The sequence below is a fragment of the Tyto alba genome, unplaced genomic scaffold (genome assembly GCF_018691265.1).
Source record: "Tyto alba isolate M040663 unplaced genomic scaffold, T.alba_DEE_v4.0 Super-Scaffold_11, whole genome shotgun sequence".
NCBI classification, from domain to species: domain Eukaryota; kingdom Metazoa; phylum Chordata; class Aves; order Strigiformes; family Tytonidae; genus Tyto; species Tyto alba.
Window position 1 is genome coordinate 4,018,258 of NW_024881273.1, and position 15,698 is coordinate 4,033,955.

General features: G+C 46.0%; 1 protein-coding gene across 2 annotated transcripts in view; it reads right to left on the bottom strand.

The window, feature by feature from the left end:
- Window positions 1–15,698, bottom strand: part of COL5A1 (collagen type V alpha 1 chain) — a 160,608-nt gene that overhangs the window by 121,296 nt on the left and 23,614 nt on the right. For both annotated transcript variants that reach the window (XM_042786648.1, XM_042786647.1), the window contains exon 2: window positions 500–667. In XM_042786648.1, coding sequence (XP_042642582.1) covers window positions 500–667 — 168 coding nt within the window. The remainder of the gene's footprint in view (window positions 1–499; window positions 668–15,698) is intronic.

Consider the following 15,698-nt stretch of genomic DNA (forward strand, 5'->3'; position numbering starts at 1 on the left):
AATTTCTTCAAACAACTTTCCTTGGGACATCTGTTCTTGTGGGGCAGTATTATTTTTGTACGGTGATTATTTGTGTTTTGAGAGACACCACAGCCACAGAATAAGACCCTACTGTGCTTGGCACTCCACAAATGCAGAACAAAACACAGTCTGCGTTCCTTTGCATCTTCCAAGTCTCTCTCCCCAGCTGGATGTCACTGTGTGATAATGAGACAAACTTTCTAACATAGGAGGGAACAGATGTAGGCACTGGCCACATCTTCTGCAGTGAAACCCACCACCATGTGCAAGTGCAGTGATAAAAAGAACAACTTACTGCAACGTTATTTGATGGTTGAAAGTTTGCAGCCCCCTGAAACAGCAGAATCGCTCCCTGCCAAGGGAGCATACAACCACACTTGGAAAATTAAGGAATTATGCAGTGCCCTTTATGTGCCTGCAGAATCTGGAGAAAAGGATCAGGTATTTCCATATAACAAATAATAAGCTGTGCACTCACCAGGATATAGCTGCTTTGTCGGTGCACTGAGCTGAGCATCTTTTGTTACTCTATAAGCAACATCTGCTTCTTTTGAAGATCTTCTGCTTGTGCAAAACCCTGTTGTTTTTGTTATACCATCAGGTAAATTATGAAAATCTAATACCTTCAAGAGGTCTGCAGGTTCAGCTGTAAAATGAAAAGAAGAAAGGAATTAGTAGGCAACAGGACTGGCACTTGTTCAGACCCAAATCAGTATTAGCCTGTATCATCACAATTTTAAAACCAGATGAAATATGTTTTCAATACATCTGCAAATACAACATTAATACCAGCTTCAAAGCTAGGATTCCATACTGCTGGTCAGAGGCACTAATCCAATACAGAGAGGAACAGTTGATCAGCTGTCTGCACTAGGGCAGAAGGGAGAATGTACTATTTTATTAGCTGCAGTAGTTTTATTTTCTGGATGTCTTCACCCAATCTCCATCATTCAAGTACATCCTGAAGATTAATAAGCATTAAACAGAAAATTCATGATCTGAGAGAAAGGCTTTAAATCAAGAAGTTGCCATCACACCGATGCAAACATTTCCATTCTTTTTCAAGTTGGTTGATCCAAAAAATTATTTGTAAGCAAATACCAGAGCAAGCCTCCCTGAAGGATTACACCCCCTGCTCCCCTATGCAAAACAATTGCATGTAAATTCACAGTAGCTGGGCTAACAGGTAAGCCCACAGCCATGCTTTAAGGTTATACAAGCTGTGGCAGAGCAGCACCCCAGCACGGTGCCTGGGTGCTGTCAGTAGGTCCCCCAGACCCTGACAGGGTTTGTGCTCAGTGTCTAATCCTGCCCGGGGCAAAGCAAAACGACACAGAACACAGAGCCAGCACAACTCCACCACAGACAGCCAAGCGTTTCCTCTGACTCAGCCCAAGCCCACACACGTTCTATCAAATAATTCCCCCTCTCTGCCAGTTATTCCCCCCCTCCATGACACTGGGATTTCTGCACCACCACCAGTGCATACAAGCGTGCAGCTGGACTGCCAACAAAACATGTGCTTCACGGAAAAGGAAAAAAATCTGCATGGGCATTTTGACTAATGACATGAAGCAAAAGGCTCCTTTCCTCAACAGCACTCCTTGACCACATCCCATTAGGCTCATACCCCTGAGGCTCTCGCTGCTGCAGACATTAAACTAGTTAACGAAGAGAGCTTGTCTGACACCCAGTGCTCCCCACACCAGCACAGCTGGGGCTGGTTCACCGCCAAGATGTTCAGGTCTCTAGAATATTAAGTAATGCAAGTGATGCAGCTCAACTTCCTACTCTGGTCTTGCTCATGTCAGGAGAGATGGTGTCTCCAGAAGTGGAATAACCAGATCTGACTTTAAACACTTAAAAGGAATTATTTTAAATTTTGACTCGATATGTGAGGCAAAGTGCTATCAGAAATATGAACCACTCAAACCTCTACCAGTGCTCAGAGCAAATGCCTGACAGTTTCATTTAGCCTTACATGGACAATATATCACAGCAGTATTTTTTGCCACTTGATCCATTATTTTATCTGAAGAGCAGTATTATTCAGATCCTCAAGAACAACCACACATTAGAGAGTCTAATATTTACAATGATACCCAAGACTAACCCCCTGGGCTGGCTGCCCCAGCTTCCATTGGGATCTTGGGGTATCTTGCCATGCTGCAGAGCAAGGGTGCAAAAGCTTACTATCATCTTACAGAACAATCATAAACAACCCAACTCCATTCAGGAGGGTGCATGGCATTGTTCCTACAAAAAAAAAAAAAAAAAAAAGGACACATCTCCCTATGAAGGGCAGGAAAATACAGGAAAAACAATCTTGCAAGGGAACAAAAAAAAAAACAAAAAAAAAAAAAAAAAAAAAAAAAGCCTCAGGTTGGGATCAAGCACATTACTAGAAAGACCAGAGGAAGAAAGAGGGAGAGGATTTGCGAGGCATGTGCCATGTACAGCTGGCTGCATCCATGGGGAAGGTGTACAGCATGCACACCATGCACTGAACACAAACACCCCAGCAATGGAAAGAAATATCATGAACAAATCTTTTACAATATAAAAAGTTTTAGTTACTAAGAAGATCTGCCTAATATTTGCATGGAAAATTCATGTATATTGTTAGGCAGTTTTTAAAAGTTTCCACAATCCTGAGAAGTTGGGCCCTCAATGAGAGATTACAAACATATGGCAAATCCAAGTCAACACTGCAGATAATAAACCAGTCGAGAGAGTCTGGCCTGAGCAGCAGAGAGCTGTAATGTTTCCTCATCTCTCTTATTCTTGTTAGACAGTATATGGATGACACACATTTGTCTAAGCTGTTCTTGCCACTTGGATCTTCCCACTGCCTTTAACCATGTTTTATTTCTTGCAGAAATATATCTGCATACACATAGCCCAAGTTGTGTTTAAGCAACTAAAATTACAATAAAACTCCAGCTCTGCTTCCAGTTACCTCCCTGTGCTCCAAGAGATTCAAATCAGCCAGCTTTTAAGCTGCCTCCAACATTTATTTAGGGAGGAGAGGGGAAAAAGGCAAAGGCAAGGGGGAGGGGATGTGAATTCCAGACTCCTGACATCAGCCGGGTCCCCACGCCTGGTGCAGAGGGATTTGATCCTCGCTCGCAGCACTGCACATAAACCATCCCTCAGAGAGTGGCCACGGTGGGGCTGAGGTGTGTGCAGGAACAGAAATCCCTGCAAAAGAATCCACCATCAGAAAAGCTCGGCTGCTGTTATAACGAACACTGTGTGAACATCATCTCCTTTAGAGCAAGGGAGCCCCAGCCAACACCAGAGCCAGTTGTGGTCATCTCGTAGGAAAGCGCAGTGCCGGACGAGTTAAATGCTGTTCACTGTCATGATCTTATAGCTCAAATTGTGCGGTGTGTTGACAGGAAGTGCAACGTGAAAATAGAAGATTTCACCAGCTCTATACATTAACAGAATGGCATCACTTGCAAGCCATATGGCATCTGCTTGCCCAAAGCTCCGGCAGCAGTTACACAGGGCAATGGGCATTCAAGGGAGCTGGACCTCCTCCAGAAGTGACCAGCCATGAGCAGGGAGCAGGCTAAGCCCTCCAGCCCCTGCTCGGAGCCCCCTGAGCAACCCTCCCATCACCAGTGCCCTGGTGCCGCACTTCTCATTTATAAAGGATGATTCCAGCATCAGCCTGCCTCCCTGTGCTGCTGTAAGCCTCCAAGCACAACATGCAATTCATCTTCCTTTTGAAGGAAGATCCTCTAGACCTCCGCAGCTATGATGGATTAGGTCAAAGAGATATTAAAGTAGAATAACAGTCTGGGTATTGCACAAACTGTAACACATGCAGGTAACCAGCAAGAGAGGAAATAACCTCCGTTCACAGATGTGCACGAGCATCTCACCTCAGCTTGCTCCTGGAAATCAAAGAGGAGGTGAGGAGCCAGCTGAAGCCCTACAGACCACTCATGTTGCACTTTATCACTAAGAGCATCGGTTTGAGTAGGACTTAAGTAGCATGAAAGTCTCCAGCTCTTTCCAGAAAGATGAGTGTCACAGAGGTACAGCTCTTATTCCTGCCCAGCTAATCAGTTTATTTATTTTCCCTTGTTTTTTCAGACAAATCTAAACTCTATCTCCTGTTAAGAGCTATGATGGCATCGTGCACAGGACAGACATGACCAACCAAAATCAGGCCCTACAGGGTATTCCTTACAAGCTTGCACTGGACTTGGCCTTCATCCAAGAACTGAATTAGCTGTTGCTTTATGAAAGCTTTTTTTTTTTGTTTACTTGCTATTTTATGAATAACATTACTATGCAGCATTGCACACAGGATCATTCTTTCACTTGAGATGCAGAGTGCTCCCCAAAGAGACCAGCACCTCAGTCCCTGCTGCGCCAGAGAAGGGTGGCAATATACCCAGTATACAGAGGCAAACCCCCAAAAGCCAAAATTAGACCAAAATCAGACCAGGAACTGCCTCAAAAGCCTGCACCCAGCAGCATGTAAAGCCCTTGAACAAGACAGAAAAGGAGCATTACTTCCTATTTTAGCAGAGTGGAGATGACTTACAGATAAACCAACAGTGGCAAAAGGAAGAATTAAATCCCTAATTCTTCCATGTCTGACCAAGGCTTTAACCACAAAACCAATCTTTATGTTAATCTGATTCCTAATTGTTTAATTACTAGTTAAAACCTGGAAGAGAGGCAGCTAGTATTAAATTTTTAACACTACCCTTGAGTCTGCAGTGGCCAGTAGCCACTTTTTCTTTCTTACACATCAATATTAAAGCAAATCAAGCAGCTTTCACTGAAACAAGCTTCTTGGCTTTGCGATGGGCACAGGCTCCAGCCAAAAGAGGGTCAAGAAGGGCCATGCCCTGCCACCCTTGACCACAGCCAAACCGCCTTCTGGGACTCAGCTGTGGGATGCAGGAGCAGAAATATCCCCAAGAAACTCAAAAGGAAACCAGAACATTGTTAACATCCAGAGGAAAATGTTAGAGCACGCTGAACACCCCTGCCTGTGGGCAAACGCCATTTCCAACATGACTGGGCTGTTCGTCCTTACCTTTCCTTTCCCTGACTGTTGTTTAAATTAATTTTTAAGAGGGAAAGAGGCCTTAAGCCCTGATGATCCCTCAGGACACGTGCAATAATAAACAAGGATTTTTTTTATTATATATTTTTTAAAGCCATTACACATGCTAGTCACAGAGCAGAAATGGGGACAACCAGCTCTTGCTTAGCAACTGCAGTGAAGGTCAGTTAAAGACTTTTTCCATGCACTATCTACCACACAATCATTATGCAAAGGTTAAAGAGTTCAGTTTCTCCACCAAGCTTGATATCAAGCCCAGACCCTCCTAATTTTATCTTCCCTGGCCAAGGCATTTTGCTTTGTTTTCAGCCAGGGAAGCTATGCTGTCCCTCGGTATTTTTGTCCTCGCTTCACTCCTGTGAGGGCACATGGGTGTCAGCCCAGAGAGGGAACACACTGCCAGTTCCCTGCTCCTCTCATTCCATCACCTCCTTGGCTGTTCCCCAGCTTGATGTTCTTAGAAGCAGGATAGATCAGCAGGAAAATAAGACATTATTCCCACCCACCCCCCCCCCAAAAAAAAAAACAAAACAAAAAAAAAAAAAACAAACAAACAAAACCAAGCAAACAAATAATAAAACAAACAACAAAACCCCCAAGAACCTAATGGAAATGGTGCTACTGAAATTCAGTGCAAGATGGACCTGTGGCTTCTGTAGACCACACTGAAAAAACCCACATATACAGCATTAGCCAGAAGTCATTAATCTAAGCCATATTTCTGCCGGTAATAATCATTTTTAACACCTGAAGCAAAGCTCTTGCATGGGCCCCAAAGCACTTTACCAAGCGTCAGGATACATAAGTCGCTTATACGTTTCTTGCGGGTATCTGCGTTTCCAGTGTCTGAAAAATTACCAAATTACAAATAACAGACCTCGAAACAATTCTCTCTCCCGTCATTTTTCAAGGTCTTTAATTAAATCCTTATCCCCAAGGAAATCCGCAATATTTAAACTTGTCACTGAGTTGAAGGCTGAAGCTATTGTAGCCTTGCAGTGCTGGTGACAGATATTCCCCGTGGCCTCCCTGCTTTACGCCGCGGCACTCAGAGGCGGCTGCTCTCCCCAGCCACCCCGTTCAGCCCATCGGGGTGAACCAACATGCACTGGTCAAAAGGCAAAGCCAGGCATTCAAAGACGGTACAGTCTAGATTCCAAGTAAATTATAAAGTTCAAATATATTTATTTTCCCAACTCTATACAGTCAGTTTTCTAAATCTAGTGTTGAAGTCCAATTACGCACAAAAAATTTTATAAATCTGTTCTAAAAGTTACCTCCCAGTTTTTCCAACATGATCGTCAAGCTTTTCCAGCTATTATTTGGGAATTTTTTTTTTTTTTTTTAAAGTGAAGCAATCACATGGTTCCAGGAGCAGAAACTTTCAGGAAAAGAATGCAACAAATCCCAGCAACCTGGCAATGTCGTGACACTATCTCAACTGCAAACTTACCAGTGCGTAGTTAGCGCAGGGATAACGGGGACCCAAAGGCAATCCAGACCCCCTATGCCACCCACCAGCCCACGGTGCCCGAGCACAGCTGGAAGGAGCAGAATTGCTGTTTCTGCAGCAGACGGAGCACATCTGGAAAACTAACCCCAAGCTCTTAATGTCTCTGCTGCATTCATTCGCTTGCTCATGAAAGGCTCTGGCTCAACATCCCCAGAGATAAAGCCAACTCTCTGAGACCATCTGCAGTAACGACAACAGCAGACGAGTTCCCACACCATGCCCAGCTTGTTCCTTCCTCAGAGCCTGGAAGGATCGTGCACCCACCAGTCAACATGAAAACTGCTTCCCCAGTCAGGCCAGTGGCCCGGCTGTGATGAGAGCTGGACCTGCCCCAGTTTGCAAACTCCAAATGAGTTAGCACCTGGATCTACCTCTTCTTCCTCACAGCCCTCTACACATTTTCCGGGGGAGCTGCAGAGAATGCTGCAGCAAAAATTAGTGTATTGCTGAAAACAGATTTGCTTTTCGAACTACCTCCCACTCATCTCACTGAAACAGTCAGGAGGCCCCTGAAGATCTCCATGGACCAGAAGCTGAAAAGGTTTCAGCAGAGCAGTTTAATCAACCAGAATTGCAGACACCACTAGTGCTGCCCGGTGCAACATGCTGTCCATGAGACAAGAAAGCAGCTGCACTGCCACGCAGCAGCTGGATTACAGCTGTGTCCAAAACAGGGTTTAAGAGATAAAAGCCTTCCCCTTTCACTAACTACCGCTTCCATCTTAAGGTACATCTGTAGCTTATTCAGTCTTATCTGTCAAGATCGAGCATGCCTTCAGTGTCTTCACTGAACACATTCCTAGAACTTAGTCAAGAAAATCCCCTTTCTTCAATTTTTTGCCTTACAGGACCCTTCAAAGTGGAAAAAAATTCCTCATCAGCATCCCGAGACACATATTTATCGTGCACAGCTGACCTGTTGTTGTATTAATGCAGTAACTGAGACATTTGGGTGTCTGGAGAAGGGCTCACCATCCTGTAACAGAGGAGAACCATTCTTCTATATTTGGTTTCATAATAGCTAAAGGGCATCCAAAGACCTTCTGGACTTAATGACACAGCACTGAGTCATACTATAGTTTACACGCAATTGTTGCCAAAGATTTGAGGTCATAAGGTGAAGAATGAATAAGCGTTTATGTTCCCAGCTCATTCCAGGTGTCCTCTGCAACTTTCTCATCACTTAATGTGTAACCCACCAGTCTGGGTATTTGTATCCAAGTGTCACATCAGTGAAGAAGGTTTACTGGGAAGCAAAGCCTTCCTATATGAACTGGTAATATAAAATAAACTTGCCATCTTATCCCACAGAACATAATGACAGTGAATAAGGATTATTTCAAGAGTAGCATCTTCTTGAAAATTGTCTCAAGTCCCACAGAAAGGTGGAAAGAATCATTTTTCACAGAAAAACAAAGTGATACACTGCAGTTAACCTGCCCACAATTAACCAACTGGCTTAAATTGCTTTGCTTCTCCTGCACACAGATCTCTAACAGCATATCCAGGCTGGCTGGAGGGGCTCTGTCCTGACTCCTCAAGTTCAAAGTGAGTGTCGTGGTTTAGGCCTGGTCGGCAGCCAACCACAATGCAGCAGCTCTCTCTCCCATCCCCTCCGGCAATGAGAAGGGACAGAGAGCCAGGCTTGGGGTCCGAGATAGGACTGGGATGGGGAAAAATTCCCCTTTATGGTCACGAGCAAAAGGCAGACTCGTTAGGTGAAGGAAAAAAAGAACATACATTTATTACAGACACTAACAACACATAACAGAGTAGGACAGTGAGAAGCATTGCCACATCTTGAGAACACCTTCCCCCCACCCCTCCCTTCTTCCCGGACTCAGCTCTGCTCCCGATATCTCTACCTCCTCCCCCAGTGGCACAGGGGCAGGGAATGGGGGGTGCAGTCAGTGCTGCCACTTCCCTTATCTTCGATGAGGGGAGTGTCCGGAACTTGTTCCTCCTGCTCCATCGTGGTCCCCCTCTCACAGGAGACAGTCCTCCACAAACTTTCTCCGACATGAATTCCTCCCACGGGCCACAGCGTTCCCCACACTGCTCCGTCATGGGTCACTAACTTCCTCCGACTGGATTCCCTCCCACGGCTGCAGCCCTTCCCGAGCTGCTCCGGTGTGGGACACCCCCGCATGCTGCAATCCTCTCAGTGCTGAATTACAGCAGTGGGGCTGCCTTTTCCCGTGAGACCGCGGCCTTCTTAGGGCACAGAACCTTGATCAGGCAAGCAGAAGCCACAGGCCATAAATCAGTGTCTGCTCCACCGTAGATCTCCATGGGTGGCAAGGGGTGACTGGACTCGAGTGTCCCGGCCCTCCCACTCCAGCCCCACAGCTCTGCATGGAATCTCCGTGCTCAGAGACCTGAAAGAGCTGTCCTGGATCTCCCTGCCTCCTTAACTACCCATCTCACTTTAGACCTTCACCAGAAGGATAGTTTCATACAATTCAAAGCCGAAGGGGATCACTGAACTGATGTAAAACTATTAATAACCTGAATCATATTCAATAGATGAAGAACAAGGAATTTATCTTTCTGATGTAAAGGTAGTAGAGGAAAAAAAATAAGATTAGATTAAATGAATAAAAAAAGTTGGATCCTGGGTTCAACTACAAGGTAAATTCAGTGATCTGGTTAAGAGTTGCCCCAGGTTTCCATCACCATCTCCAAGAGCAGAATACAACCCACGCATGGACAGATCCAGCTCCTGTACCCACTGGGCAGCTCTCGCCCACACAGCCTCAGCCCAGCCAGTTAGTGCCAGGTCACTCAGTAGACAAGGTGGATCTAAAACTCCCAGCTTTAATGAAACAAGGCCTATTTATGCCACTAGAGAACTTACTCCTTATCATCCCCATCTCTCATTTTTGTCATCTTTAAGCCAGAAAATCACCAGCACCTGTGTTGTGAGGTACAAGAGGTAATTTTGTAAGTCACTTTCAGTTACTCAGATGACAAGTATAAAGTTATTACCATATTGTCGCCAATTAATATCAATATATCCTGCAGAAACTACATTAGGCAGCACACTGCCCTGTCCCACTGCGTTACCTTCTCAAACAGAGGAGGCGGCTTCTGCAGGGCTGCCCGAATGCACAGCAAACCCTGCTCCCCAGGAGGAAACGGAGGAGAGGCTATGGTGTATTTTTAAGGCAAAAGGCGATTTCCAGCAAGAAGCCCAAAAAGCCCCTGAGCCGCGAGAGGTCAGAGCGGGGGGCGCTCGCGCAGCGGCGGGGGCCAGGAAGAGCCAGCTGGGAGCCAGCAGCAGCCCCGCGCTTTAATCCCGACCCGGGAACCCCCCGCCAAGGCCGGGGTCCCTCCAGGAGGGAGCTGAGCCTCTGCACTGGCAGAGCAACGCGCTGGCTGCTTTACTGCCCTGCGGGAAAACACGTCAAACACACAGACCCTTCTTCCCTTCCATCTTTACCAGCTTTTGCTTCTTTAAATACTTTTCCAAGGTAGTTTATTCTTAGTGCTAAATAAACACTTAGTTATTTCCTTTGGAGGGTCAAACCCTTTCCACCAAGGCAGAGCGTGAACAGAGGATGCCCCTTTCATTGCATTTGGGGTTTCTCACAACCCCATCCAGCTGCCCAGAGGTTGAAATGGATGTCTTTGTTTGCACGAGGAATTAAATACCAAGGGGTAAACTCTCCTGTGCTGAGATCCATAAGAGACAGCCAAACGTAGATGAAAACTGGAAGCTGCTTCACTTAGTGTATTTTTATGGAGTCTCCAGGTCACGCCTGTGGGATTTCAACAATTTCTACTCCTTATCGAAACACTATTCACCACTGTTGACCTCCTAGCTCCAGCCCTTGGATAATCGACTAAAACAAGATGGCAGAGGCCAAGAAAAAATATAGACAAAAATAAGAATATAAAGCTCCAGTTGCCACTGCTCAAACATCCTTCAGATGGACTTAATACAGCCTCTTAAATTCTTCAGCATCCCGGCAGCCCAATAAAACAAAATGCTATTATTGGGCAAAGAGGAAAAGCAGTTGAAGGAAGAGAATCAAGGAATCTGAACTGCAGGATTGAAGATATAAAAGTTTGTTCCCTAGGAAGGGGCATAATACAGCAAAAAATGGCCAGCTATAAAAGGGGTCAGATACTCATCTGGTGCACATCAGCTCCTTCCAATAGCTGCAACAGAGCTGTGTCAATTCACATTGCTCTAGATAGCTGAATATTTCACCAATGACTCATGTCATCCCCTTATGGTTTTTTTTTTTTTTAAAGGCCCAAATAGTCCCAACGGTGAACAAAGGAAACCATTATGCTCAGTCAGATTCGAAAGATCGTATGCATAATCCCAAAAGGGAAAGAACGAAGCCCAGAACTGATACTGGAGCAGCTCTGCAAGACTACATTAAATTCAAGGAATCAAATAATCTTTGTTCCTTTGAGCATAAATCTTTTTTTTAAAAATAATCAATCATTTGGGTTTCTAACAAAGCAGTGGTGTTAGCAGCTAACAGCAAGCAAAGAACAGGCCTTTCCTCCACAGAATATAATTAAACCACGCAAAAAAAATCTCTGCTGCAAATGCCATGCAAAACTTAAAGACACAATGTGCAAAAAAAACAGGCAAACTTTTAGGACTGGGGGAAATCCCAGCCCTATTCAAGAGCAGCAGATATCCCATTCCTTTTGAAGAACCGAGAATTTCAGTTCTCCCCTTGTAGAGGAGAGAAAGTTACAGCTGAACAGGGCTGGGCTCCATGAGCACATGGATTGCTCAGTGGAGGAAAAAGGGTGCCAAAGGGTCAGGGAGGAGGACGGGCTTTCTTCTGGCATCAGAGCAGCTCTGGCCAGGGCAATTCCCACCCCACTTGGGAGCCAGGGCACGCCTGTCCACGGGCCAGAGAGGGGCCAAGTGACACATCCGTCACCGGGACGTTAGGGACAGCCTGCTGCTGCCTGCCAAGAGCACGTGGAGGAGGGAGACCAAAGGAGGGGCTTCTGCCCCTTTCAAGCTGCTGCTGACCCCCATTTCCCACAAATCCCAGGAAAAAGCGATGGACAAAATCCCGAGCCCAGGGAAAAGGCAGCAGTGGGGCTCCCAGAAGGGGGGTTCCGAGAGTGCAAAGCTAACGCAGCCCAGCATCCCTTTCCCTGCTCACGGGCAGCCTCCTCCCATCCCCGCAGGGATCAGTGGGATTTGCAATGGATTTTACCCGTTGTCCCCAAGAAAGGGGCCACGGCATGACCTCCCCCCTTCCACCTCTCTCCCTGCTGAAGAAAACCACCCCAACCACTCAGGAGGAAAGCACAAAGCCTTGTAAGGCAGAGCCCACGCCAAGACCTGCCAAAGCCCCAGCTCCCGCCAGCGCTCAGCACGACTGGTCAGTGTCCGAGGAGTTTTTACGGGCCCGTCCTGACAGCAGGGTCAGAAGATTTAGGTGAATCACCAGCTTCACAGTCCCCGTCTTTGCCTCTGCTCACACGCCCGGGCTGCAGCGGAGATGCCTCACATACCACCCTGCCCACAGCTCCGCGCTGCTCCCATCCCAGCCAGCCCCGTTCCCCGGCTCACTGGGACCCAGGAGGAGCTTTCCAGTCCCCCACCAGTTAGATTGAGTATTTCTGGGTCACTGATATTTTGAAAAGTTTTCCAGCAGAAGTTTGATTACTGGCAATTGTCTTGCCCTTTAAAGAAAAACTAAGGGTGAATGAAGTCTAAAACTTTTAGAGTTATTAAAACTCCAAATTCACACACTCAGCAGATCTGTGAAAGGAAACAGTGACAGAGCATGACTCCCTCTTCCAAATGATTAACTGAGAGGTGTTAAAAAAAGCTCAGTTTTAGGAGCAGATTCTGAAGGTGAGCCATGAAGGGATGAAAGTTATGTGCAAATGGACAGGCATCCTCCTCTCCTTCCCTTCCACCCCAGGTCTCTGGCTCCTTTACTCAAAAGCCCCACTTCATAATCCTTGCAAGGCCGCTGGAATGCATCAGTCCCGAGGGAGCACATGGAGATGTATCAGCAAGAGATGGAAATTGCATCCAAGGAGCCTTGTCATCCTTCCTAAGCAAAAACTTGGCACAGCCTTTTGGAAAGCAGCTCTGCAGGTATAGCACTGAGGTGGTGAAAAAAACCAAACCAACCTCTGATGTGAGAATTGTCCCCCCCTTTCTGGCCTGTGGCACCTCGTGAGGAACCACAGGCATCCAGCTACGTGGCCCAGCTTGGAGACAGGGAGGACCTGATGTCCACAGGCAGTACATCTTTCACACCGAGCCATCCTGATGCAAGGCCGAGCTCATATCTCGAGCCCAGGACCATGTGCCCAAAGCAGGGTGCTGCAGGGACTGTGGACACTCTGGCATCACTTGGGGATCCCCAAGTCACACTCCACCCTGACCACACTGCACAGTCAAGGTAACACAACCAAACTACAGGTTTTGGTTCGGGCTGGCAACAGCTTTGAGCAAAGCATCATGTTCTGCTTCTATAAGTGATCATTATTTACTGCCTGGGCCTTACAGGATACCTATTGCCTCTCCCAGTTTCACTGCGCTGCCACGAGACTCACACCTAAGCCAGCTGCAGCCAACACAGGGGCTCTTGCAGCTCTCAGGCAGGTGCATTTGAAGGTGGAAATGGAAAGTTCAACCTTTTGTCTTTGCTCTGAGGAGTGCCATTGGTTTCCAGATGATCTGGCACTTGGACAGCATTTGCATTTTCAAAGTACTTTGTAATGATCAACCACTTAAAGCTCTGCAAGATTTAATTAGGGCCTGATCTTACAGCACATTAAAGTCAACGGAAGTTTTGCAACCAGTTTTAATGGGGTGCAGAACAGTTATTCCTGCAAGGAAGAAAAGCTGGCATCCTCATCTCCCGGACAGAGGGAAATAATACAAAGACCTGACATAACATCCTCTTTGTCAGAGCAAGTGTGAGAGCAACCTCCCTCAGCTGCTGCCAGCTGCAGTGCGCTGTCAGGGCTACCATCTGCTCCAGCCTGCTGCTCCTAGATGCTGCAGCACATCAGAGGGCACCTTTCTTCCTCCTTTTGGTATCCAAAGCTACTTGGCATTGAGTCAAGAACAAGAAGGGCATCACCCTCTGATGAAACCAGGGGGACATGGATCAAAGCAGTGGCCTCCCTCCACACAATATTTCTCAAAACCTCCCAAACAAAAAACCTTCCCGGTAGAAAACCAAAATTCAAACAGCTGAACTGTGGTTTTCCTGCAAAAGCAATACTTTGCAACCCTCAGGGTTATTTAAGGGGGTGACCATCTCGCTGCATCCCAAAGATGTCACTAAGCACTCACAGACACAGGATGGGAATTGCGTCGGGCAGGCTGGAACCATCATTTGCAGACACACAGTCATACCCTGCACCCAGGAAGCCCCAACCCATCTATACTGGATGCTTACAAGCACTCAAAAGCCTACATACATGTCAGGTTAGTTTGGGAACAGAATGAGCCATGGTCAGGGCTTTTTACCCACCTCTTCCTCCCATGCTAATGGCTGGATGCACAGTGGAGTGCACCAGGATGCAGGTAAACCATCTACATCCATATAGGATAACCAACATCATGTATCTTCTTGATACTTCAGGGTTAAAAAAAGCTCACAGGGCCACTTTCTAAATGGAAGTCTGTGACAAGGGAAGCAGGACCACCCTCACAAGTGCAGTGTAAAGGATTATCTTCCCTCTCAGCATCTTCCAACGGTACTGAGGGAAAATGGGAGATGCTGAAGAACTTCCCTTAGAGCAGGCTGTCCAGCAACCACAGATGGAGCTCTGTGGTGCAACAACACAGGGCACAAGAGGTACAGAGGGACAAGCAGCATCTTCTATCAACTAGAGCAATACAGTCTGGAAAATGGACAAACTTTGGGCAAACAGGAGCCATTCTGGAATAATACCTTCCCCACAGCCTTCCTAATAGCCATGCCCGGCCCTTTAGTTTCTGTTGCAGTGCTGCAAATAGATTGCCCAGCCATGAGCTTAAACACATTAACACAAGCACCTGCATAATTACAGTCCTTTCCACCATGGTAAACGTTGCAGCTACACTCAGGCTGGCAATCGGCATGGCATGGTTGGCACATCACATCAGCCACTTAAAAAGGGAACCAAACCAGAGGGGTTTACTGCAGGGCACTACCCCACACCAGTACAGGTAGCCCAGCTGGGATGCTTCCAGAATGATTTAGGAGCTAAAGACTCATTTTCATGCACTGTGAGAGTTATAATGTAAAAATAAATCATTTCTATGTTTAAGTATTTCATTGGATGATTTTAACAAAGCCTAACACAATTATTTCCAGCACTACTGTATACTTAAATATTTTGACACAGGGAAAGAAATATAAAACCAGTTCTTTCAGAGGTTTAAATGAACTCTTAGCATTTCTTTTATATCTGTATCTGATTTTCCTCATCAAGAAGGTAGCCAGAAGGCAAATTTCAAATTAGTATCTGCTTGACTTAATGAAAAGTGTTTCTGAAGCTTGTTTTCCAAAATTTTCTCAGGAACATTAGTTCCTTTGTGAGTTTATATAGCCCACATCTGCACAACACAGGTGCTGCTTTCAAGACAACAGCAGGAGGAAGATGCCGGCCTGAATTAACCACCCACAGCCATGAGTTTCATCAGTTCTTAGCGCACACCACAAACCAACCAACAAGCTGTGATGCCTTCAAGGGAAGGTCTGGAAGCAAGGAGAAATTCACCACTTAACTTGTTAGTTCCTAATGATTTTCTCAGTTCTAATCCATATTTGTTCAGCAGATCTTGTTCCTGATTAAGTGTTTAAATGGACTCCTTTGTTTACATCACCAAGGAATGAACGTTATTTTACTTTAGGCCAATTGAGTTTTTTTTAATGGACCAACTAGAATATATAATCTGCTGATGTCCAAACATGCAGAACAGGCATTTTATCCAAATACAACACTCCAGCGCCCATTCCTTTCCGATTCCCAGTCCCATTATAAATAAAACACGAGTACACAGTGTATTTCCCTACTGCCCAAATTAAGAAATGGCACATCATGAGGTTTTGCATTAAAAGTACATGA